This window comes from Homalodisca vitripennis, chromosome 3 (genome assembly GCF_021130785.1).
Source record: "Homalodisca vitripennis isolate AUS2020 chromosome 3, UT_GWSS_2.1, whole genome shotgun sequence".
Classification (NCBI taxonomy): Eukaryota; Metazoa; Arthropoda; class Insecta; order Hemiptera; family Cicadellidae; genus Homalodisca; species Homalodisca vitripennis.
Window position 1 is genome coordinate 74,209,700 of NC_060209.1, and position 27,941 is coordinate 74,237,640.

The window sequence follows — 27,941 nt, forward strand, 5'->3', positions numbered from 1 at the left end:
TACCCTCAACACCGCGTACAATGCTCACTGTGGGCCACAAGAACGTTGATGCATGCAACTAAATTATAAAAACTGAAACAGGCAAGCGGGCTTAAAAATGGAAACTAATATATATATTAGTGATTGGAACTGTTAAGTTTGCATAATAACGTTAATAGCTTATTGCGCAAAAGTATTTTTTTATGAAGAAGTTATAGAAATAAAATATTCAAATATTGATATCCATAATACAAGTAATCTTGAATTTATTGAGTATTTAGGGTGAAACATATATAAGAACTATTAGGCCTGTTGGCAGAACTGTTTATACCATCAGCTGATTGCGCTTCTCTTTTCCGCTAATTCAGCTGTGTTAATGCTCCACTGCCCTTTTCCTCTGATATGAGAGTATATTCTATTCATTATTGATATATATTATACCTTTTATGGCCATTCAAATTTATTTAATATGAAAAATCTTATTTTCATTTCTTATGTGAATTCAATCGTAATAATATAATGAAAGAAAACCTCACAGCGAAGACGAGTAATGTGTGATGTTTTTGAAGGCTAGTATATAAGGAAAACACTGTACGTAGTGAACGTGAAGTCGGTACGTCATGTCGTATGGTTATTTCATTTTATATTAAACTAGTAGTTACCCGTAGCTTCACACGCAATTTCATATGCTTTGCACGTGTATGACTACTTCTGGTTCGAGTGAATCGTTGGCTATTTCCGACGCCAAAGTTGAGTTTACCGTGTTACAGGCTCTTTCGATTAAAATTTTTCAACTTTAGAGACCTAATTGAAACTGTTCGTTATTTGAAGACCAGTCGGGCGTAGTGCGGAGTGATTTTCGAAATATGAACAGGCCTATATTCATACTAGGGACAGTAAGAATGTCAATGTAAAATTTTAGTACCTACATCGGTTGAATAGTTTACGCCGTGAAAGCAAAACCTACAAAGGCACTTTCACATTTATAATAATTATTATTAGAATTAGAATTATATGAGAACACATCAAGGTCTTTACTTAAATAAGTGTTTAATCTTTTATTACCAATAGGTTTGGTGGGTTTGTAACGTTATGAAGAAACGTATTCACCCAAGCTACTATTCTTATTTTTTATTGTAGTTTGAAAAATATTTCATATACCATTGGTGTTCTTCTTTATTAAAGTTAGTTCAAAGTACAGCATCTTCTTTATTTTTCTCTACATCAACTGTATCTCAGTCACATATTAATGTTGATGAAATTTGCCAATTTCTTGGTGTTCTTAACCATTTTGATCACTCCCGCCAGTATGAGTCTATTAGAGTCTGAATAGAGCACCCCATGGAAAGATCTGCAGGGCTGTTTATTCCTGCTATATGAAACCAGTTTCCGTTTCACATGTTCATTACTCAGTTTTGTACAAATGGTCCCAGATTATCTTCAATTTTTTCCACTACAATACAGTGGTTGAATCAGTCCAGAAATACTGATTACTCCAACTCACTTTTTTGTTTAGGCTCTCACTGACAGTACGTGCTAATCATACCCCTATGCAACACGCCATGAGCTCAAGCCGAGGTACTGTCATCTCTTTTATAGGCGCAACTCGTGATTTTACCTTTACCATTTGAACTTGCACACTCCTTTTTATTTCACATTTAATGAACACAAAAGAAGAATATGTATTTTTACTAGCATCACAAAACTGATGTAAAGTGATGTCTTCAGGCTGATCATTTGAAATGGTGACCATGCATCTAGGTATGTTAATTTGTGTAAGTTTAGGCAGTTCAAAACTCCATTCGATAAACCTCTTTTTAATATTTTCTAAAACTTCCTCGTCCCAATTCAATTTGCTACTCCAACTTTTTGCAACAATAGTTTTGGAAATAAACTTATATGACATGTAAAACATATGGAATCAAACAATCTATGTACAGTTGGAAAGATAACTTTTCTTGTTACTGGTGTTTGAACATGATTGTTTGAAATGTTGCAGAATAATGTGTCTTCTCTAGGGTCCCACTAAAGTTCTAAAACACTATAACTGTATTTGATTCAGAAAACACCTAATCTGTCGAATTAAACATTCTTTTGTTCATCAACTCAGTAGAATCTTTCTTGAATGTTGTAAGTTCCGTTAAATTCTTTACAGATGTCACCCTGATGTCCACATAAAATGATTTTTGTCAATTATTCTAATTTTAGAGGATATTTTTTTGAACTGCTTTCTATAACTTTATTGTAGCACCGAGTAAAGGTGCGAAGAATGACTGCAGTTCAACTCAAAAATACTCTACAATGTTGATATACCTTTAAAATTTGCTTCTAAGAATGTTCCCATTAAAAGAATATTAAGTAATCTTGATCAGTTTTATTGAAACATTTGTAAAAACGCCGGTTTAATATCAGTAATTACTACATAGGCCTACAGCTTTCTCTGAATCTTGTCAATGTTTGTGGCATTTCCTCAACCAAATTAGGCCCCTTTTTAAAAATAGTCATTTAAAGATAAACAATTCTTTGCCTTGCTTGAAGCTTAAAATATTGGCCTAATTTTTAGTGTATTGTGCTTATTTTATTGGATGATGAGGCAAGTAATAACTCTCTTCCACTTTTTCTTTATTGTATACTTTGTTTATTATTCTTAGGGTTTTCCATTCTTTAAGTACATTTTTATATTCTTCAAAAAAACCTTCTTTATTTACCTTCTAGTACTACTCTGAAGTCTTCTTTCTGCCATAACTGTATTATTTTTTAAGTTATCTTGATTTGTATCACTGCTTTTGAACGATTCAAGTGCTATACGTTCGTTTTCTTCTTTTTTCTTCACCTCATAAGTGTCAGAAATTCCTAACGTTTGTAAAGTGCACAAATCTGGTATATTTCTAGATGGTCTAAACAAACTAGTTACTGAAGCACCTATGGAACTAGAATTATCATCTGTAGAACTATTCCAGGGTGGTTTGCCTCTAAAAATTATCCAGCTTAACAATGTTTTCATCGCTATCATCAGTTCACATTTTAGTTTTTCATGTCTTTCTGTAATTATTGCTCCTTGTGCGTCAGAACCAATCAGTATTTTATTTTGTTCTTCAATTTCAAGTCCTTCAGGCTTTTGTAAAAAAAATTTTACCCTGATAGGCTTCGTTAACATCACAATCCTTTCCATGACCTATCCTATCGTGTTTTGTTTTGGGCTATAACTATCCATGTCTTCTAGTTTTTAACTCACCAATAATATAATTATACTTCTGGAAAATCATGTACGGTTTCACCAAAATACCAAATTTGAACCTCCATATTTTCAATAGTCTCACTTCATATGTAAATGAAAGACTAACTTTAATGAAATATTACTATTTTATTGCTTTTCTGACTCCATCTATATTACATTTTACAACAACATTTTTTCTTATTACTCATACGAATATAGCTGAATAGTTTTAACAAAATATCTGGATTAAAACATATCTGGAAAACACTGAACCATAAGAAACTAACATTGTACATTTTTAAGTCACCGTTCATTTAACTGGCAACATTCATTGGTGTATGTTAAACTACTACTACAAATTTGCATTACGATGAATCGGAAAGTATTCAACTATTCCATACACATTTTTCCTGAAATAAATTAAAGGACACGGGTATTCATAAGACACTTATAAATGCTTATATACTTCTACAAAATAAAGCACAATGCCTTTCCATTTTTTTAGAAAGTACTTAAGGATGAAACGTTTCTTGTTATAAGTGATTTTCTGAAAGAAAAGAGGTTAGATGATGTATCAGTAGGTTTGATATAATGATCATAGTGCAATATATTTTTAACACTCTAGAATAGAGAATAAATTCTTAAAAGCAACGAGCTTTGAAAATTTTTACTAGGCCTGCGACTGATGTAAACAGAAATTATTTTTTTTTTTTTATTAAGCATAGTTTAGTAAATTAATTTGGCAGGGAGCTTAAAATGTGCAGCTATTACAACATTTACAAAGTCATAAATTATAGATTGTCAACTTATAATTACAATTATAATAAGTAATTTGTTAGTATAAAGAAATAATATTTATGTTTGTAAGTTTCTAATAAAAGTTCAAAATCATATTTAAAATTGAATTAATTCCCAATAGGAAATCGCAGTATCATAGAATCTATTTATCTATTTAATAATTACAAAATTAAAAAAAAACTTGGGAATTAGACGCTTCAAAGAAATCAAAACATGCATTGTATATGAACAGCTCATAATTTCGTTTCAATGACGATATCATTAAGGCGTTGATAAATAGAAAACAGTGCTGTCTCTGAATCAGCAGAACAAGAGCAAAACATGTGAAAATGACATTTCGGAAACAAAATTTGTGTTAATGTTGAGAATTTTTAGATTTTCTTATCTCAAAATTCATTTTCCTCTTTCATTCATTGCTACAAACTTTATGACTTCTTTGGAATTTAGAATCCAACAGTACTGCAAGAAATGGATGAAAGTGTGTAAGTTTGAAATTTATTCTTTTTTACTAAATTATGCTATATAGCCTAGATGACATGCGAAAACTTCAGAGCTTTGACAAAAAGAAGTAAGCCTTTGAACACTTGGTGTTAAGCAACAATATTTAAAAATGTATTTTGATTGGTTTTTACAATTTAAACATTATTTACTAATCCTGTTATGCTTATGAGGAATAGGCTAAAATAGTAAAAGACATGGACACTTTAATTCATATAAGAAAAAAATAAAGTAGACAAGTAAGTTGTATTAGTGGTGTAGAGAAAAGTAATGCAACATTTAGCTTAATGATTAGTGCCTTCTATTTCACTTAACCTTAGAAATGGTGATCGCCAGATTTCTGGCGAGAATGTTGGTTGTTCAACTGTTATCATAGCCTATCTGGGGCGTTCACAAACTCTTGATTTCGTGACTCGTGATACTGTAAATATTCACAAATCTTTCATGGTTGCAAAGAGGAAGAACCACTTTACTTATAAGTAACATTTTGTTTTGGCTGCAGTATAATAAGAGGCCACCACCACAATAGAATTATATATATATATAATAATTCTAAACTGTAGAAACAAATTTTTTGACGTGAATTACGTTATAGATACTTTTAAATTATAATATAATTTAGCTGTTTAAAATCTTAAATATTAATCATTTATTGAGGAATAAAAACTATATATGTTATGTGTATCTATAAAATGTAACAAAACAAAACAGTTTAAGTTAACATTTAGTTACTTTTTACTGTTTTTAAGGATAAATGTGTGTGACAGCTAGAGACAACACATATACTAGTGGCCATTACTAAAATACCATATAAATGATTATACTTTGTTTTAATTAATTTGGAACAATATTGTTATTTCATACATTAAATGAGCTGATAAACATTAATTATAAATAACTATAATTAAAATGTTTTTGTGTTTTATAGTTTAAGTATTTATAATTGATAATTTGGTACTTTGGGATTATACCGACCACACCCAGACATGAATCGTTATTTCACATTTCGTTTCTACAGATCCCATCCTCAGACAGAGGTCAAAGTCGAGCGTCTAGTAGATAACGTGATTGCAGAGTCTCGCCGCCCGTTCAGCTGGTGCATCGCTTTGTTGTACTTCCGTGTTTTACCTCTACATTTCTCCAAACACAAAAATTCAACAAAAACAAACATTTACCAAACTAAACTCTTTATTTAAAAAACACTCAAAACTTGTTTTTATTCTTGATCACATTCCGCCACCCAAAATGCGAGTGCCTCCAGCCATCAGCGCGGGCTTCGGCAGCACCTTCGGTGCTGCCCCGCGCTGATGTCGACGAAAGAAAAACATCCCTCGAGATAGTACCTATCAGTAAAATATCAAATTCTAGAGGGGCTAATCAGAAATATAAATTGAATTGTAATGGAAAGGTAATTATGTACCGTGCAAATCACGTGATGCCGCGCGGCCTGCCGTAATCAGGATTCTCGAGAAAGATAAGATAACAGCGACAACAATACCGATCACAATACCTGGAAATGCTTGTAAAATTTTGTAATTGAAGAGTTGTTTTTTTCGTTCTATCATGTTTGTTTCTATAAATTTCTATTTTTGTGTTCTTCATACTGGTGTGGTCGGTATAATCCCAAAGTACCGATAATTTAGTACTCTGATACGATTGCAGTGGTGGCCTCTTACTATACTGCAGCCTTGTTTTTTCTGCCAACTTCCTGCCAGGAGATGGCAGGAAGAGGAAGGTATCCTTAAGCACCGTTTTCATCTGGTATGTATATTATGCAAGCTTTTGCTATCATGACTTGCGATCATGAAAATGTTTACCAATCCATAAAGAAAAATTCACCTAGTTATTAAGAGAAATAGGTAACCAATTTACTCATAATTACCAGTTTTGTTGGGTTTTATTCTGCTGAATAACAGGTCACAGAATGAAAGAGGAGTTGTCCTCGAGCAATTTAGTATAGAGCAACTACTCTTTCCTTATACAAATGGTATATATAAATGTATTGTTTTTATAAAATTCATATCAGTTTGTTATTAATCTCATTTAGGTAGAATATTACATAAAATATTGTCTTAGGGTCATAAATACAGGTAACCTATTAATTGATTTGTTGTTTGTTCCTTTATAAAATGATAAAGCTTCATTTGTGGATTTGTAGAAAAAAGTGCTGCAAACTGTATAATTTTGAAAGCAGCATAAAATTTGCAACAATATATAGTCTATTTAGATTTTTTACTGAATGACATGTTGTTACCTAGCAGTGGAATATAGAAATTAAACATGGGAAACTTTATTAAGTGGCCTACACTCATTATTCAATTATTATCAAACGATTAAATATATTATCTAACTTCGATATTACATAATAATCATATGCAACAAGAATTATATTAGGCCTACATTAACAACAAAAATAATACATTACAATTCTTAATAAAATAAATATAACAATGGCATTTAATATCGAATCATTCTATAAGTTTCACTAAATTTTATACACTTCATCTCTATTGCAATATTCTGGAGTTTTATATTTGTTTAGTGCAGTAATAAAATGTCCATTTTGTTCATATTTTGAGGGTATTGAGTATCGGACTCAGTTTTCATATCAATAGCAATAAATACAATATTTTTAAATTATGGTTAAAAGGCACATCAATCACTTTTTAAACTTGCTACCCAGTTTGAACAAGCTTCTAAAATGCTTTGTAAGGAATGCCCTACTTACTGTTTGTTTGCTTACTTGTTACAAATCATTATATTATTTAGGAGTTTATTTTATTATATTTTATTGATTGAGTGTTAGCAAAGCCTATCACTGGAGGGACTGGTAAATTTCATTTCTTTTTGTCTAAAAACTAATCTGTAAACTTGAAATTTTGTATAAAGCTTCATTTCTATATAAAAATATTGAGGTCGATGATAGTACATGTTATTCAATGGAATTTGCCTGAGCGTTAACGAACATGTTTACATTGGTCTTATGGGAAAGAGAAAATAGCAGAATAAATTAATTTATAAACAACCTGAGTACAATAATATGTAGTCTAAAACTACCCCAACACTTAAGCAACATTAAAATTGCACTCAGTAATTTGTTTTGAGCTAGAACACATTTATGAGGTCTTAAATAGCTTACTAAATTTTCAGGAGAAGATTCCCGAGCCCTTGTATTTTGAGGTTAGGAAACCTCCTAAACCACACAGCCGGGTCCGGAATAATTTTCTATATACACCACTGGTTTTAAGTTATGGATAAGGAAGTTTAGCCTACAATATGCTCTCTGAAATTGTTTTTCATGGTATTTGGGATCAAACCTGTGGACTTTAATGAGTAAAAGTAAAAGGTATCTCAAGGAATGTTTATCGTTCATTGCAATCAATGCAGGTTAACACTGATGGCTAGAGGCACTCATATCCGCCTGGCATAAACTATCCCCTGGAACCTCAAATAGTTATGTTTAGGATGACGAGTGCAATAAAGTCATTACTCAAAATAAAGATTTGCTACTCTGACGTATGTCTAGCCAAAAGTGAACTGTATTCAACATTTTATTAAATATTAGAATTAAGTAATTTTCTAAACTAGGCAATGAGGGATGGAGGGCTGAAATGATGTAACATTTATGTTTAATTCTCCTGTTGGATATGCTTCAGTAATAAAGAGTTAATGTTTCAGGTAACCAGATAGTCCATAAGTGAGTTGTGCTGAAACTGACAATCTCACTTGTGGTAGCAGCATGCCCACTTACCTCACGCCCAATAGACATGGCTACTCTGTTCGGTTTTCTCCATTCCAGCCTGAAAAGATTGTGTGTGCTACTTCACAGTACTTTGGTTTGGCAGGTAACTACATCTATCCTGTTAAAAAGAAAATCATTTAGTTATTTTATTTGCATTTTATGGGGAACTTTCAGTAAATTAAATAAAACAATATTTCATTATTCTAGTTTATTAGTTACACACTTTATAACTATAGAGAACTATGAAATGTTCTTCAGTTTCATGGATTTATAAATTACGTTTAACATTCCTTTCACAGGTAGGTTTTTCTGAACACAGCTCTCAGATGTCTACCTACATCTGTTGGCAAGCTACAGATACCATTACGGCAAAAATCAATTGTATTTACAGGTCGAGAGCTTTAAAAAATAGCCGAAAGAATATTCGTGATAAAAACAGAGTGGGGGTGACTCATTAATCATTGACAATTTGGTGCAGAAAGTGAATGAAAAAGTGAAAATGAACAGACGTTTCTTGATTTCTTTGCTATCAGAGGAGGTTCCCCAAGTTTCAAAAAGTGTTTTTTATGCCATTTTTATTCAACCTATCAATAAAAAAGTGTTGTTTTGCTGCACGTTTGTTTTTCTGCCGACCACATTCGACGAAACGATGTCAAGACCTCATCTCGACAATTGTCTGGAAACAATTTGATCATCCTGTATACAGCCCCAAATCTAGTGCCTGGTGGTTACCATGTGTTTTGCAACTGAAGAAGCATCTCTGTGATGACGACAATAGTAGTAAAATATCTGTATTGCATTCACTGTTAAATCAAGTGGTAAATTTCTATGACGAAACTATCAGAAAGGTTGCTTAATATGATAAAAGGCATAATACAAAGAGTACAATAAAGTAGGCCTATAGGCTTTCATACAAAAAGAAATTTATACAAAAAATTTACTGGTTATCTTATATATACCAAAACAGTACTATTAATTAATTTAAATTTTGCATTCTTAATCTTATTCTGAAGTGTTTTGTCCTGAAGAAGAAGGAAGTCCTCAAAACACAGTGTTTTTTTAATTGTAACATTCAATGACAGAAAATGTTTGTAATCCTGTTATTACAGGTTTAATACTAAAACAATCTGGAATTTTATTTTCATCTTAGAAAAAAACCACAAAATATGTTGCATTTGTTTAGTGGGGAGAAGTGTAAGAATGAGAACAGCTTGCAGTTATGTTAGGACGTCACACATTCTAAAACATATGAATATCATCTGGAATATAATATGTTAGATCAATGGGCTGGCAGAAACATTATTTAAGGCATTATAACTGAAAATAAAATTGTAGACCAAATCGAAAAGAATGATGTTTCTCACCACTGTAGAATACATTTTATAATGATAAATTTTATTAATAGTCTGTAAAAATATCACAATTCAAAAGAAGCGAAAAGATTGGATCGTGAGACGTTTAGAAGTTATATGGTGGCAACTAACATGATGTACTACACAATACATAAATTAAATTCACAAAATAAGTTAATAAAAATAAATTAAATTGGAATCAAAGCCTCAGACTTTTATGAAGGATGAAATAGGCTGTGTATTATTGGAAGTAACAAAATCAAACAGTGAGTCACATAACGGTTTGTAGACATTTGCTTCTTGTAACTGTCACTTTGTGCTTGAAGCACACACATTTGGAGTTCACCTGTTTAATGCTGAATGTAGGGGTATTCTTATGAATTCCCATCAAGCATAAGAATTGGAGTTAAATCTTTTTCAATTTCTCAACAAATGTTGGTCCTGACAATGTTTTAATTAATTTAAATTGTTTGTTGGTACTGAAAAAATATGCTATCCTGAATACTGCTAAATGTAGTGGTTTAACTGAATTTAAACAACATATTTTTGTTCTGTTAAGGTGGAGGCACACTGTTTGTGTTGGAAGTAACGCCTGATGGATCGCTGGTGGAACTCTCCACTTCTCAGTGGCCAGATGGATTGTTCGATGTAGTCTGGAGTGAGACAGATGCTAACATCGTTGTCACTGCCAGTGGAGACGGGGTGTTGCAGCTCTGGAACATCTTGTGTCCTCAGGTTCGTCCATTTTTTCAATGACTTTTCATTTGTGTTGTGTTTGATGATTAGAAGACTGGAGTAAAAAAAAATTGCTTATTAAATCTGCTAGTAAAAACCAAAAGAATAGGAAATTGTAAAGGGAAGAATAATGAAACGCCCTTCCAGGTTTGGATTCCACCACAATTTGATCTTCACATGACCTTTGTATCTCATTTCATATATCTTACAAAATTATTAAGCTCCTTAGATCTGAAAATGAGAGAATGGACTTTTTTCTAGAGTATCCTATTATTCTGTTGTGAAGCTAATCTCTTTTTTACTTTGGAACGATTGGAACGAAAATTAAAATTTGTGGGTTATGAGACCTGCTTTGCTTAAAAATTAGACACAGACCCTAAATTTCCAATGGCCAAATGGCCAATGGCGCAGTGTAGTGGGTACGGCGGTTATCGCAAGATAACCAGATCAAGCAACGCCGAGCGTGGCTGCTGCTTGGACAGGTGACCGCTGAGCGATCCTGTCCTTGCAAGCGGCCCGCCTGCCCGGCCATTGGTGGTGGTTCGGAAGTCACCTTTAAGCCGTTGGTCCCCAGGTTAAGTGTTAGAGAGAGCTTCTTAGCCCTAACTTCGCCTGGTAAAATAAGACATTCTTTACTTTTTACTTTTTTTTTTAAATTTCAGGCTAGATTCACGACTAGAAACCTTTTTTACAATTGTGCAAAATTTTTTTTTATATTCACAATTATTTAACTAGATCTAACTCTTCTCACCTTTTCCTGAAAAATTTTGGGTGAGAATTTTTTCCTTTCATTATTTTATACTGGCAGCAGTTCAGCGTCAATGTCAAATTATTGCGTAGCAAGCCACGTCTTTATCGGTGGGAACAAATGGTAGTCACTCAGGGCCAAATCCGGGCTGTACGGCGGATGATTGAAAACATCCAATCCGAAACTATCCAAGAGTTCTGGGGTATGATTGGTCGTATGTGGACGAGTGTTGTGGAGTTTCTGAGTGTTTGGTAAAATAACTCTGAGTTGACAGATTAGTCACATTCAAGAAAATCAACGAGTATTGCTCTCTGCACATTCCTAAAACACAGTAGCCATGATTTTTCTTGCTGACAGTGTTTGCGAATACTTCCTCGGTTTCTTGGGTAAATGCGTGTGTCTCCATTCCATTGACTGCTGTTTTGTATTACAGTTGACATGCTTTACAAAAGTCTCGTTACCAGTTACAATATGATTGATGACATGGTTTCCTCTTTTGTTTTAGTCTTAAGATGTCAGTGTTTTAGCAAGTCTGAAGTGTCAGTATGCAGCATGTTTTGTGGTCTTCTGTTAGGATTTTGGAACCCACTTGGCACATAATTTGTGTATAACCAATGTTACCAACCACAGTTTCATGAACTAAAGTCCATTAAGTTAGGGGAAATATTCTATGAGTTCCATATTTGTGAAATTACGATTTTCACAGATTGTTTAATTGATTTTTGCCACAAAATCATCACTTCTAGGCCTACCACTGTGATGCTCATCGTGAACACTGGTTCGTCCATTTTTTTTAATCAATGCACCACTGCTTCACTTGGCTTTCACTATTATTCCTTGAACCTAAATTCACAGTTATGTTTATCTCAGTTGTACTGATAAAATAGGTATGTCTGTCATCTAGCCTAGGAATTAAACTATCACTACATAATTGTTTAACATGTAGATGCCAATATAGTGATGCTAGTCCTGCCAATTGCCACACCATGTCAAAACGTCTGTTACTTTCTGGACAGCCCACATAATATATAGCCGTCATGGGTCAAAAATGCTACTTTACTGTGTGCATGTTTTTTTATATTGTATTTTTGACTTGAAAAGTGAAGAAGAAAAGTTTAAATTTGGCAGCTTCAAGTCAAGAGAAAAATTAATATTAGATTATCATATCATGTTTCAAAATGGTGAACAGTTGTAATTGTTATCGCTTAAGTTTAAGTTAATAAGACTATGATTATATATACAAACATGTTGACACTTAGATCATAAAAATTGGTCAGAAAGTTTAAATTAATGTAAGATTTTACGTTACTAAGCTTTAAAAATTTTTAACAATAAAATCAACAAGCTTAAGAAACTGCTAGCCAACCTAAAACATGATTTGATTATGTAATATTAATTTTTCTCTGTATTTGAGGTTGCAAGGACAATAATTGTGCCAAATTTCAATTTTAAATCTTTACTGGTGTCTGAATTAAAAAATTAAATATGAAAAGCATTAACTGACAAGAGGGTGGTAAACTAAGAATTGTTTACCAATTTTTATAGGCTATTATATTTTCATTTGCCTTGAACTGAATAACAAATATCACCTTGGAAGTGTCTAAGTAGATGGCACAAAAGATGTCTTAAAAATAATGTAACCAAGTTTCAAATTCTTGTTTGATTAGTTTCATGAGTCATTCTGTCCAGTACAGTTAGATGTGTAAATCTTGTAGGCATTAAGAAAGCGATTCTGGTTGCACAATATGTATGTGTATCAATGTCTTTAAGCGAGTAACTTATTGTGTTATAAAAACTGTATTATACATGGTTTGATGAGAGTATGCAGGTATAGAATGTGTAAAAGAACTCGTTTCCACATTGAAAAAAATAAAAAGTACCCTAACAGTAAAGTGCAATGATTTACGTAATTGTTCTAGCTGCCTCCACAAACTCTACGAGAGCATAAGAAGGAAGTGTACAGTGTGGACTGGAGCCAGACCAGGCAAGAACAGTTCATCCTCTCAGCATCATGGGACTGCAGTGTCAAACTGGTAAATTATATTACATATTATATGACAATTGAGTGACTAATGTTGTGGTTGAGCACAGTAAGAACACTCCGAAAGTACAAAGCTGTATGTTATTAGATGCATAATTAATTATATTAAAAAAAAAATACTCACTCAATTTAGTTTTAAGTGAAATATCCTTTCCGGCTTAGTCAGAAAAAATGTAGATTTTAAATGTGGTTGTCATCTCTATATGTCAGACTGAAGATATATTATTAGTTGAGACGTTTAATTTGCACAACACTGATGGGATAATAACTCTCAAGGTTGGCATGTTTATATACTCGTAACACTTTCAAATATTTATAGAAACCCCATTATCCTAAAACCTTAGAAAATCGTTATAAGTGTAAAAATTTTTTTTTTAAATGTGGACTAGATTTAATTACAATCAATAAAAATTATGTTTGTAAACATATTTACTTATAACGGTTCATTTGTGGATTTCAAAAACTGTTCTGTTTGTGGCACAAATTCTTTTAAAATTTCTGAGCTCATTCATTTTTTTTATTGTAATTTTTTACTGGTAAAGGTTTTTTAGAAACATCATTAAACACTCTCGGATTTTTCGACTTGCCTATCATAGCCAGTTTCATTCTCATATTTGCCGTGGCTTTACTGCATGCAAGAATTGTCACTCTTTCTTTGTTACGTTTGTAAACTGGTGCTGCTGCTTTGGCTTTTGACACTAGTGTTTTTGCCTGTAACAATTTGTAATTGAGACCAGTCTCATCACCGTTAAATATTTGATCACTTGATAGGCTTTCACTGTCCAATAGCATATGAAGTTTGTCCATAAAAAATTGAACAGCTTCACAGTTTGCTGATAACTTCTCGCCACGTTATTAAGCTGGCAAATTCCGTGTCTTTTCTTCCATCTATCGGTTCAACTTACACTAGCTGTGAAATCAGATTCACCTTTGTTAAGTTCATTTTTGAAACTTTAAGGCTTTTTGTTGTAAGATTGGTTCTGATATCGATACACTTTTATCTCTATGTTGAGTAAATCACAGGTATAAAGCTTCGCTTACGTTTTTGTATTCAATTTTTCCAAAACAGTTGCTGTGACTCGCTGAGAGCACCATTTTTCAATGTCATTGCTTTCCTCTTATTGTTGTTTTTCCTTCGTTATAATCTTGCACTACTTTCAATAAGTTTCACAATAATTGTCTAATCTCTTCAAGGCTGTCAGTTTTTCTTCAATTGAAACATCCATCTTTTTATGTTTTGAAGCCATTGCCACAACTTTTAGACACAACAAAGTCAAAACATGAGTAACAGTCTAACAAAACAGTTGAAACGAAACAAAGAAATGATACACAAAATGATCTCTCAGTGAAAGAGCTATGTACGCACTGAGGACTGCAGCGCACTAAAACAAAGAGAAAATGAGATTATCAAACTGTCACCTGGCACACAAATTTAGTGTGTATAGTCGAGTAAAATGCAGGGATTGCATCACACGACACATTGCGTAAAATCATGTTACATTATAGTTTGCTCTGGAAAATCGGATAACTTTGAAGGTCGGATAACCAACGGTCAGATAACTGAGAATCTACTGTACTTATTATTTTATTTGGAAATGTTTGTTTCTTGTGTTAGATTGCTACATATTTATAGAATCTTAACCCTTTTAGGATTACAAGTATACTAAAAGTCATGCCTTAAAGTATTAGGGGAGGGACGGGCAAAGTGGCCACTTTTTTGTTTGCATAATTTTTACAATGCTTTATGAATCACCAAATTCACTGAACCTAACACCAACATCTTCTATTACACATTAGGTTTAAGATAATAAAGTATTTTATTTTTACCCTAACAATTTAAATCAACTTTAAACGGTTTTTTAAAGAAAGTACAAAGTGGCCACTTTACCCTCACAGGTCGGGTAAAGTGGCTAAGGGCTGGCGAAGTGGAATGGGTGAGCGAACGAATTAATACCACATTTGCAAAATTAACAGGTTATTTTATATTACCTTGTCAAAATATTTAATACATTGAGTGAATATAGTATTAACTATTACCCTTTAAATATTCAATTGCAAGAAAAGGCTTATACACTAGGCCTGCTTCATTTTACAATAGTCACACTGAAAATCATCATCCTCTTCCTCGCACTCTGCACACTCTTGGTGGGCCCATTGCTTGCAGAGAGAACACATAATCCACCCTTCATTGTCTTTAGATCTGGAGAATGATTCATTGCAATAGAAACAAAGGCAATCTTCTTCAACTTCCGCTTCTTCTTCGACATCAAAATTAAGTCGTTTCTTTATTGAGTAGATTTTTTTGTTTTTTGAGTTTGTTTCTTCATATCTGACCTTTTTCTCTTCTTTGACTCTTCCTCCTGTCGCTTTTTAGTTTCTTCTTCTAATTCGTTTTTGTAAGGACTGTCGGTGATGATTGCTGTTTTTCCCCTTTTTCTGTTCTGTTTACTTTTCTTCATCATAGTTTGTTTTGGCAAATGAAAAATATCTTTTGGACTTACTTCAAAGACACTTCGAACTAAGCCTACTTCACTGGGTCCGGCAACTGCCAAATCTTCACTGCTTGGATCATTAGCTGTCTTCTTTCCATTTACATTTGTACCGCTGGATGAAGGCGAGCTAAGTAATTTTGTTTGTCCCTCTTCATTTTCTTCCAACGAATTTACTGGGTCAACTTAATTTACAATACGATTTAAATCTTCTTCATGTTGGGGATCATTCATTGGAATGTCACTTACCTCTGCAGTAAGAAAATCTGCGTCCACAAACACTTCAGGGTTAAATAGGAAAATCCCGCACTTGCGGAACCCGCTAATAGCTGTTGTAGGGCCTGCTGCACGTAAAAATGCCTCTCCCATAAGTCTGCTAATTTGAAATTGTGTGATAGCTCTTCCAGGGTTATTTCTGAGGAATTTTTCACATTCTTGGATGTAATAGGCTTTGAAAGGTGCCATAAAAGATACATCTAAAGGTTGCAGCTTATGACTACAGTGTGTGGAGGTAAACATATAACTTTAGTGTGATTTTCTCTAGCCTTATTGATAAAATCAAGACTCTTTGTGTGCGTTGCATGACCATCCAAAATTAAAAGAACTGGGGCGTCTTTTGAAGGCTTGGCGTGTTCTAAAAAGTGATCAAACCATTTCAGGAAAATATCAGTCTGCATCCACCCTCTGGGAGTACATGCAAATTTTGATCCAGGGGGAGCACTGTCTGCAAGCTCAGCCTTCATGTTCTTTCTGGGAAATATTACATAGGGTGGAATGAAAGTTCCCCCAGCCGACATGCAAACTTCAAATGTCGAAAGTAAGCCTCTTTCTGCCGAAGTTATCGCTCCGACTTGCCTTCTTCCCTTCAAAGCAAAAACCTTTGAGTGTCTACTTTGAACTATTAGTAGACCTGTTTCGTCACAGTTGTAAATTCTATGAGCTGGATACTCTTGATTATCTAGGACTGTTTTTAAAATATCAAAACATTTTGTTACATTGACTTTATTAAAGCCTTGAGCTCTTGCTAGAGAAGTAGCTTCGGGGCTTCTCAAAGTGGTGTGTGGATGCCTTTTTTTGAAGCCTACCAACCAATCTTTGCCTGCCATCTTTTTCTCCTTATTAAAGTTACGAACGATATTGTTTTTGGTCGCGAGACTATAAGCCATGTAGCGTAAATCATTTTGCGTGACACCGTAAAACCGTTGTTCCATTTCAATAATGTGTTGACAAAGTTCCAGCTCCTGCTCATCAGTAAACACCTTCCTGTATTTTCCCAGAATTTTTTTGTCGTCAAGTGCATCACGATTCTTCTCTAGGACTCTTCTTTTGAGAGTGTTTCTTGGTGACACATCAAATTGTTTTGCTGCTGTTGCAAATGGCATCTTATCTCGTTTTACAGCTAAAATAGCTTGTTTCATTGCCTCTGCACTCCAAGATTGTTGGGTTGATTTCCTTATATATTTGTACGGCATCTTGATATAATCTGCAAATTACGAAAAACAATAGAATGTTTTATAGACTATTAGCATATTAAATAAAACACAATTTTCTTCTCCAACACAACCTTCATTAGTGTATGAACCTATAAATATGTTGAGATCACATAGACTATTTATTTATATATATATTTATATATATTTATATATATATATATATATACACCATTCAATACACATGAACACACATAAATAAACAAAAACAATTCATAGAGTAAAATGGAAAATGAATTTCGGCAGAACATTCACTCATTATCAGCTTACAGATGAAAATTATTACCAACTAATATTATATTTTCTACCATAAAAACACAAGAATTGATTTAAATTTATAGTACATCAAGAATTAAAATTAGTTAGCCATATTACTTTGTATATGTAGAAAATGCCATTACGAGAACTGTAACCAAAAGCCTAACATGAGTGAAAAAACACTTTCAAGTAAACATTAGTTGGAGGCTTAAATTAAGACTACCAAATAGCATTATAGCTCATAACCGTATTCGTAATTATTACGTAGTTACGTGTATTGAGATTTTCTACTTACCAAAAGTCAGACATGTAGAAAAACGTAAAAAATAACACGAGAAAGAATTTAAGAACGATTGCTCTCTCAGACGCACAGAGAATACTAAGGCCATTGGTATGAACTAGTTGCGGCGATTTCCACTAGATAGCAGACATATCCAGTAGAATAACCTGGAGTAGCCACTTTACCCACCTTGGCCACTTTGCCTGTCTTTCCCCTAGTCCATATAACCAAATGTTACAATACTCATTAAAAAGCACAATAATGGTGTCATTAAACTATTACGTTAAAATATTAAAATAGTACTAATTGGTTTTGTTTACCTTTCAAAAAACCCAAGTAATAATAAAATTGGACATTTCTAATGATATCAAGTTTGATCATCTATGAAGATTTTATCATCTATAATACATTATTATGCAACCAAAAACTGCAAAACGTATTATGATTACACTATGAACAAATTATAAATACTTAATACATTTCGTAGTAATACACTTAGTAATAAAAACACGATTTGTTAAAATATTACACACCGAATTATTACTTTAGAATTAGTCTCAAAATGTAAAGAAATCTGTGCTATATCCTACAAAAATAAGCAGTTTTACACATAAGTTTTTGCAATGTAAACCTGCTTATCTGTGTTTTTGTTTAAGGTTTACAACACAGTAATCAATATTGTTGATTTCTTGTGCTAAAAATGTATTATTATGGTTGTTAATCGAATTTATGTTTTCATTTTCTTCATCTCACCCTAAAAACACCATTGTTTTAATTTTTGTATTTAGTCATGAAATGCATTATTTAATTTAGTAATATTTTTACATCTCATAGGTTTATTCTTAGAATTTCTTGTTTTGATTTTAGTGGGATCCAAATCGTTCTGTATCATTAGCAACATTTCTTGGACACTCTCAACTGGTTTACAATGCGATGTGGTCTCCCCATGTACCATCCTGCTTCTCATCTGTCTCAGGTAGGTTATATAGAGAAGGATACCAAATCTTTTAAGTTTCAGAAACATAATTAACTCTTTAGTGCTAAGTTACTAACTTGAACCTGTTTAGTTTGTTTTAGTTGAGAACAAAAGCGGAATTGAACAATATCAAATTTATGAAAGTCTTCAAAGGTTGTTGGAGCATCTAATGAGAATGGATATTAGTGTCTTAGTTTATGACCCCTGTTACTGTTACTGAGGAGGTTAAAAGTCCAAGTTATGAAGATCAGGATAACTCATGAATCTTTGTTTACTTAATTTTATATTGGGACAGTGTTCTTTTTATACCTTGTAGCTTTATTTGAATGAACGACCGGTTTGTCCTATGTAATTTTTGGGGCAGTCTTTTCATTTTATATTATACACTCCAGTGTTGTCTAATACATCAAAAACCTGCATAAAATATAAAATAAAATGCAAAAACTGCCCCAAAAATTACATAGGACAAGCCGGTTATTTATTCAAACAAAGATACAAGGGATACGTTACCAATATAAAATTGAATAAATAAAGGTCTACTTCTTCCAACATCTACTGGATGAAAACCATAGCATGAATGAAATAGAAAATGGCCTAAAAGTAATAAATCGCTGTAGCAAGGGCAGTTTATTGTCAACATTGGAAGAATACGAAATGTACACAGTTTATAAAAGTGACAACTGTATTAACCTGTTATTTGAAAATTTACAATACAAATCTAATATCATCTTCAACACCATTATCAACAGAATATTTTGATGTGGACTCCAGTAGAAATTTTTTTAATTAGGTTAACTTAGTGAACAATCATATTTTCCTGACCTAAATGGGTAGTCTTTAAGTCATATAGTTGTCTAATGCTTTCTTTAGGCTAATGTTTTCAGCTAATGTTTTTTTAGGTCTACGGATCAACCCATCTAAAACAAATATGATTACCTTTACCAGGAAAAGAAAGTTCCAGCTAACACAACCTGTTCTGGAGGGAATCAGCATCGACCAAACAAAAGAAGTGAAATACCTGGGTTTAATCCTGGATGAAAAGCTCACTTGGAACTCCCATATTGAAAACAGGATATCCAAAGCAACAATGGCCCTTGAGGCCTGTAAGAGACTTTTTGGATTTAAGTGGGGACTTAAACCCAAAATGATATATTGGATTTACGAAACCATAATAAAACCAATGGTCACATATGCTGCCTTAGTGTGGTGGCTGAAAGTAGAACAAACAACATCTGCTAAAAGGCAACCAAATAGAAATATGTGTTAGCAAAATCCTATAACAATTTATATATGTCATTCTGATCAGAAATGAACTAAATACTAAATAAAGTATTATAAATGAATTACATAACCAACCTCTATTTATAATATATGGAGTACAAGTGAAGAAGTGTGGCTATTTGAAGCCACTTAATCTATCTCTGAAATTTTAATTTATTTTCCCCTGAAAATAAAATAAGTAAGATAAATAGCTAATGAGAAAAACTACAAATATAATAGAATATAATTTTGTTTTAAACACACTTGATAAACAAATGTGCAATACATATGAGATTGCAGCTGTCGCAGCCATCAGCTACCCACCTGCAGACTTGTCTGGGAGTGATTTATAACAAACATAGAGGAGTTAAATTAAAATAAAACACCATATTATCGTTTGTTATCAGTATTACGTTTTCCTCAACGTTTTGATTTTATATACATTGCTGAAAGAGCTGTGTAGCAAAAACTCTTCTATTTCTTTGTAAGTACCTCTCCATGATTTTCTGTCTTTTATTCCACAGGAGACGGCACATTGAGGATATGGAACTCACTGGTACCCCAGAGAGCCTCGATGACGCTGAAGGCCCATGACGCTGAGGTGCTGACTTGCAGCTGGTGCAAGTATGACCAGAACATCCTCGCCACTGGTGGCAGTGACGGTCTTATCCGCGGCTGGGATCTGCGCAACTTTATAGCTCCCATATTCGAACAAAAAGTGAGTCAGTTTGTATTCTGTTCTAAATTTGCAACTTCATTTAAAAATTGAAGTCTGACATATTGTTACCAAATCGAACGTGAATCGCCATCTTATCATGTTACAGTCACAGTACAATATTGTAGATCCGTAACTAATTTGCTAATGTTTTCACATAAGTTGCAAGCTGATTTATATTGATTTGAGACTTATAATTTGTCATCATAATGAACTCTTTCTCTGGCAACTATCAGAGTAAACTGGCCACCAATAGTACTGTGCTACTGCAGCGAACTCACCAAGGTGCAAACACACATGACAATGGACCATGGAAATGCTCACATCTAGTTGAAAACGTAGATCAGTGTGACACACAGTTATCATAGAAATGTTTCTTGCTTCTTATATATTATTATGGCAGACAACAGAATTAAACAGGAGCAATGTAACAATGCATAGTTTACTCAGTAGCACACTTTTACGAAATCGCTATGAATGTAATATTATAGTGAAAATCGTGAAAGGATTAAAACATTATATAAGAAAATAATTTAAAGTAAAAAATGCATTTTTAATGAAAATATAGAACAGTATTACATTTAACAGACTTAATTTTCTATACATATTTTTATAAAATTTAGCTTGGGATGGCTGTATTGAAGCAATACAGTTTCAAGCAAAAGTTTGCATTCTACACTAAATTCATTTGATATACTGTAAAGTTTAGAGGCTGTATACACTAACAGGTCAATGGTTTTGTGATGTATCATATTTTGCTGTGCGGAATATTGTAGCACTGTGGTCTTAGAAAAATAAACGGATGAATCATTGATTAAAAATGTTACTTGTTTCAGGGTTGTGAGTATGCAGTTCGTAGGATACAGTTCTCTCCCCACCATCTCTCTGTATTAGCATCTGTGTCTTACGATTTTACAACCAGGTAATCTAATAAAACAATACAATCTCTAACACATAAAAATGTGATGTTGCTTTTATAATATTAACAAGATTATTTCGTTTATACATATGAAAGTATAGAATGTTTTCATGCTACACTGGGAACAGACTCCCATTTCACCATTTTCAGTGCTCCCTACCTATGCCTTTAATTCTTTTGCCTCATGGTCAAGTTTGTTTAACTGGCAACATTTCAATATTAGCAGCTACTCCTGTGCAAAGCGGGAAACCCAACATTTTAGAGTCAGAATCTAGTGAAAAAGTCAATTTTTTTAAACCATTTTAAACAATTGAAAACCAATCGTGCACAATAGACCAAGAAATAGTACATTTTTTACCACATCACTGTCCTAGCCATTGTACAGCCATGTAATAGGTTTAAACACCTGTCAGATCTAAAAATGTGATGGAAAGGTGAATAAAGTAGATCTGTATACCAATGAACTAACAACGAATATCCCCCCACAGAATTTGCTAAGTCTACTGAATGACTCACATGCAGAAAATAGAGATAAATTTTTGCCTTGCAGATCCCAACATAATAAGTAAACTTTAAAAAGACTATCCAGTCAGACAGTAAGGAGACCAGTAATTAAGTACGTGATATGATCCCCCAAATCCAATGCGGCCAATCAAAGACAATCTGTTGGGTATTAGCAAGTTTCAACTTGATGCCTTGGAAATATTCACTAGCCAAGAACGTAGTCAGGAAAAATTTGGAGGAGGTCCAGATAACGGATATTTCCCATAGTACACAGAGATTAAGGCCCCATTTTGTTCCTTAAAACGTTCTTGGCCCATTTCTTTGTTGAGAACAATCTTTTAGCGGTACATGTTAATAATACTGATTTATTTAAATAATAATAATCGTTTACTAAAAAAGTATTGAAAAAATTGAAAATATGGGGATGGATCCGGTTCCCTTGGACCCCCTCACTGGTTACATCTCTGTCAGTATCCCCACTTAACCAGGATAAAACCTCTTTCCAAGAACAGTATCGGGTCTCTAAAGTCATACTGGAATAGTTGTAGAATCAAAGATACTATGTAGCATCTCAGTACATTTTTAATATTATTTCACTGTACCCTGTATTTTATCTCATTTTACCTGTACATTATCGTGTTGTCTCTCAGACATACAAAATCCACCCAGGACCCTAATAAGTTTCCAATATAGTACTTTACTATCTTTTTTCACCTGTTCCTATAACTGATGAAGTGATTTCTGAAGAATCAATCACACTTCCTAAGCAATAAAGTGCTGAAATTAATGATTTCAGTCATTGTTGGGCAAAATCTGTGACACAAATACTGTTCCTGAATCATATAGAAGTAAATTTATCTGTGTAGTGAAAGAAATCTTGTTACTATAAAATCTTCTCTTGAGCAACGATAGGGAGTATTTTGTGTAGAAAGGTTATGTTTAGTTTTGTTATAAACACATTTTGAATATATACAAATACTGATGAATCTTTGAAAATGTAAATTTTTGTTTCAGGATTTGGGATTTCAAAGCGTCGTCTGAAGCTATTGAAACTATAAAACACCACTCTGAGTTTGTCTATGGGCTGGATTTCAACCAACATGTCCAAGGGCAAATAGCTGACTGTGGATGGGACTCTCTAATCCATGTCTTCACACCTCGCAGTCTTGCCAACTTAGCCAGCTCCACCATCTCACACGCTTAGTTTCCATCTCTCTCGTACTGTAATCTATTGTTAACAAATCCTGTTTATTTTTATGTGTTTTGTTATACAGTTGTTTATTTAACCTTTTGAGGGCCATAAGTCGATTTCTTGGCTTGTAATGTTTTAAAAACCCCAACAAGTCAAGGACAATCAGTTCTAAAACGGTTCCACTTTATATGTTCACATTTCATTTACATTTAATTTCACTATTGTAATTATAAAGTATTAAGTTACATTTTGCACACTGCAATTCCAGCAGATCAGTTAGAATTAATATATTCACTGCATAACATACATATTTCACTTGGCCTTCAAAAAGTGTTAATTTTTAAATATATTTAGTTAAAAAATGTTGAAGCAGCTTGCAACTGAGTTGGAATTTTGCTTTGGTGCTCCAAATGGAAAAATAATGGCTCTTTCTCTAAATTAATGGGAAATGTGGGTTCATTTACTTAAACTGGTTCATCAATCAAGTCAGTGTATTACTTCATTCTTGGAAGGGTTTTAACAAGTAAACGTGTACAGAGAATTTTTCACATTTATTAGGTTTAAATAGTGTTTTCAAAGTAATATTTCTCGCCTAGTTAAGACATTACCATTGTTTTGTAAATTTAATTTTAGGCAATTTTATTTACTTTTAAAATAAATGTAAATAGCTTGATTCCCAATAACACTGACATTACCATTAATCTTTTAATCAAGGTAATTTGATTTACCTTAAAAGTAAAATGTAAATAACTTTAACCTACACCACAGTAACATTACAACTTGTTTTTTTAACTTTTACGTAGGCAATTTAATATATTTTTAACTCAATGTAAATATCTATATTCCTATAACAGAATAAACCATTCCATATTAATTTTATTTGATTTTTGAACATAAATAGGCGTTTTAGTTTAAATTAAAAATAGTTAATATTATGTGTCTATCAAATCTAAATCATGTTAGCATTACTGTGACAGGTACCCTTAATGTAAATACTACTTATGAAGGTAAATGCTTTTTGTAAATAAGGTTACAGATTTAGAATGCATGTTTTATTTGTTAAAGAATAACTTTCATTTAGTTTTATAGTTTTATTATTGCACACTTACATTTATGATTAGTTAATGTAGGATCTGTATCATACTCGAATATAGGAACATTAAAAGGTATATTAAACATACCTACTACAAGACTTTCTTTGTAAAAGTAACATTCAAGACTAATAGTTCAAAACTGTGACAGGCTGGTTGTTAATTTGTGAACAACATAAAAGATTGTTTTGATTAGTCCCAAATAACAGATACATGTTTCTATATTTATAAATGAGTTTTATTTATATATTTTTATATTTATTTTGAATGTTGCCTGTTGAGTCATGGGAGTGTATGAGATATATTATGTAGAATGTGAATGCGTTAACCCAGTTAGAATCTGAGGTTGGTTGATTCATAGACAAAAACCATTAATCAATGAATGATCCAGTAACCACGAACAAAGTTCAACATAGGTATTAGACACTTTGTAAAGTTTGAAAATGACTTCGGGGGTTGAGTTAATTTACTTTGTCTCCAGGACAAAAGACTACATTAAAATCCCAATAGTGTAAGCAAATTAAGGCTGACATATTTACTAAATGATCGATATATGATTGGACTGGTAGGAACCTGTAATGTCAACAAAGTGCGAGCAAGTGAGATAGATAAATAAGTACTGTTTCGTAAGTAGCGCAGTGTGATTCTTGTGTAGTGTGGTTGTTGGAATGCTGTGAATGTATTTTTTCCTGGATGTATCCCAAATTACTGACACATCTGACATTAATTTATAAATATTTGTAATGTTTTTCCAGCGGTTTGGAAGAAAATTTACTAATTGGTCATGAGATGTGATAAAAATTCAAATTCATTTAATGTGTCCATCACAAATCTTTGAATATCAGAAATAATACATTTAAGAGGATTTTAAGAACTGGCTGTAGTAAATTTAATTATCTTAAGTTTTAGCCCATAACAACAATATTAATCTTCAAACACTTTTATGCCCTTATTTCTGTTTGTAGAATCATGGGTGAGGTTTAATTTTCAACATATGTTTTATATACTTCTAAACACCATATTTTTTAGTGTATACTGTAATGGTAAAAATGTTTGATTTATTAATTTGTTATGTCCTCCATATAAACATTTAATATCTTAATACTTAATTGGGTGATGAGTTGCTCTCCATGTTCACGTCTAAACTAGCGGAGAAACTGTATTTTTGAGATAAATTTCATTCTCTCTCATTTTTCTGGTCCACCATTTGTATATTCTTATAAATCAGAATGACCTCATGGTAGGGAATGCACATTTTCTCAGATATAGAATAGTGTCTTGAAGAAACCTTAAAGATGAATATTTACAGCATTTCAGATCTTTGTATTAATTTCTTGCCGGTTTAAGATGTTTCTGTTGTCAGTTTTGTAAATTGTATTCTTTAGACTGTAACAGAACAATCTTCAAGGAATCACTTGCAGAGGATTTTGTGGTTGATTAATCTCAGTGAATGTGAATGTTACGTTATGGTAAACTTAAACATGTTTATCCTAATTCTAGTTGTGAGTAGAAATATGTTTGTGAGGAGCTTTTTGGAAGCAAAGACTTACATTGAGAGGTTAGGCATTTTCTTAAACCAAATTTATATTTGTTATTTATAAATAGTGTACAGATTCTGTAAATTATTTAAATGTTGCTGTTTACTGTGATTTCTTTGTTATACTTAATTTAATAATATTTTGTATTAAATGATGAGCGTCATCAAACTTTTTATTTCTGTTATTTATTCCTTATCGTTTTTATTCAAACTTAGTTAAGCAAAAAGTTGTTTATTTTACAGCGTTTGGAAGCAGATGTACCAGTATTGGAAAATTACTGGAATTTTGTGTAAATTTCATAGAAATCTGCCTATTGCATGGTGGATTTTCCAGGGGATTTTTTGGATTTTCTTGTTCCAAAACCACCATAATCTGAAAATTTTATACATACGACGTATGTATGGGCTTATGCAATATATCGCGAGCTTGTAAACACGATAACTGCCGTAATTTTTTAAATATCCAGATTAATTTGGTACAAAGGCAGTACTTGTTCATTTTGAGTAACATTTAAAGAATGGAGGAAATTCATATTTGAGTAAAAATTGTTACTCATCTCATGAACATTATAGACCCAAAATTTTACATTTTTACACATTTCACATAAATTATAAAAACATTTTATTTTTTCACTTTTTATATCTCTTAAGGTTTCATAATGGTGGCCATTCAAAGTTTGGAAAGGAATGATTATATTATAAATTATTATGCCTTATATTGCAAAACAAAAATTTTGTTGAATTCTCAGGTAATTTGTAATAATGTTTGTTATAATGAGTTTTTTGATAACACATATGGTTTCTAGTAGCAGACGTACAAAATTTTTTTAATAAAATACAATATTGTGGGAATAATTATTGTGAACAAGTTACCTACCTTATTTCCTAATAAATTCAGACTAAACTTGATTAGACAGTACATAGCTTAGATGAGTTCGTTAGCTAGTCTTAACCAATAGCTAGCCTACTTCAAGAAGGCGGTGTTTCAAATTTGAGGAAAATTTTTAACTCAACTAATTCCTACCATAGATTCAAACCCATACATTTTTACATATATTACGTAAGTCTAAACAACTTCATTTCTTTACTTTTCTCTATACACCTTAATGTTTCTAGATTGCGGCCATTCAAAGTTTGGAAAAGGAATGTTTATATATCACCTGCCTTTGGCTTGCTGGAGCACCCCTAGTCCAGAATCGGAAACATCTTTATTTAAAGTTTACACATGGTTACATGAATGGTAACAAGAATATAAACACAACAGTTATATTTACATACATAAGTTGGTGTTTGTAATCCATAAATAGTAACATAAATATATACAATCTTTATCCATTATGAATTTCAAAAAATTCAGAGAAGAAATGTGATGGTAAGTTGTTTGGTAATTTCACAATTTAATTTGAAACATTTTAGTCTCTTCTGTAAGTTTTTGGTAATTTTAAGTTTATTAAAGAATTTTGAACCCATATGTTTTGGCTTTTTACAATAAAATTGGAAATTATGACATTCTACAACCATATTATTTCTATTTCAGGTATTATAGTTGTGAATGTTGCCACAGGTAATAATGTCACTTACACGATTTTTGGCTGACAGTACAGTGCTATAGATATATGCACTATGAACTGTCATCCACAATCGAGGGCAGTGCGTTTTAACTAATTCATTCCATTGCAATTTTAGAATAATACTGATTGCTTTTTTTCTGAATTATTAAAATTGAATCCAAATTTTTTGCCGATGTAAAGAAATACAGAATGTAATATGTGAGCTTATGCGAAAAATATATAGACTTTAGTGTTTGATGTGTAGCCTACAAAATTTTGACATTCTACAAAGAGCATATAAACCAGAATTAATTTTTGAGACGATCTTATCTGAATGTTTATTCCAGTTTAGTGAACTGTCTAAAATTAGGTCTAAGAATTTTACCTCTTCAGCTTTCAGTACAGAAATTTGTTCAATTTGATTTCTGTCTCTAGTTGCATTAAACTTAACATAAACTGTTTTTTGTGGATTTAAAATTAAATGAATTCCTTCGAAAAACCGTGGAAATTTGACAAAATGAGGAAGGCTGACATTTTGTCTTCCTCCCTAGATGACGCACATGTTGGATG

General features: G+C 32.5%; 1 protein-coding gene across 1 annotated transcript; it reads left to right on the top strand.

Annotated features, from left to right (window-relative positions):
- Positions 1–4,273: 4,273 nt before the first annotated feature.
- LOC124357066 (peroxisomal targeting signal 2 receptor) lies at positions 4,274–25,990 on the top strand. Its single transcript, XM_046808472.1, has 8 exons — positions 4,274–4,474; positions 8,171–8,337; positions 10,146–10,321; positions 12,989–13,102; positions 18,495–18,603; positions 20,388–20,581; positions 21,415–21,500; positions 23,016–25,990. Exons 2-8 carry the CDS (start codon positions 8,232–8,234, stop codon positions 23,203–23,205), a joined length of 975 nt encoding a protein of 324 aa, XP_046664428.1. The 5' UTR covers positions 4,274–4,474; positions 8,171–8,231; the 3' UTR covers positions 23,206–25,990.
- Positions 25,991–27,941: the final 1,951 nt, after the last annotated feature.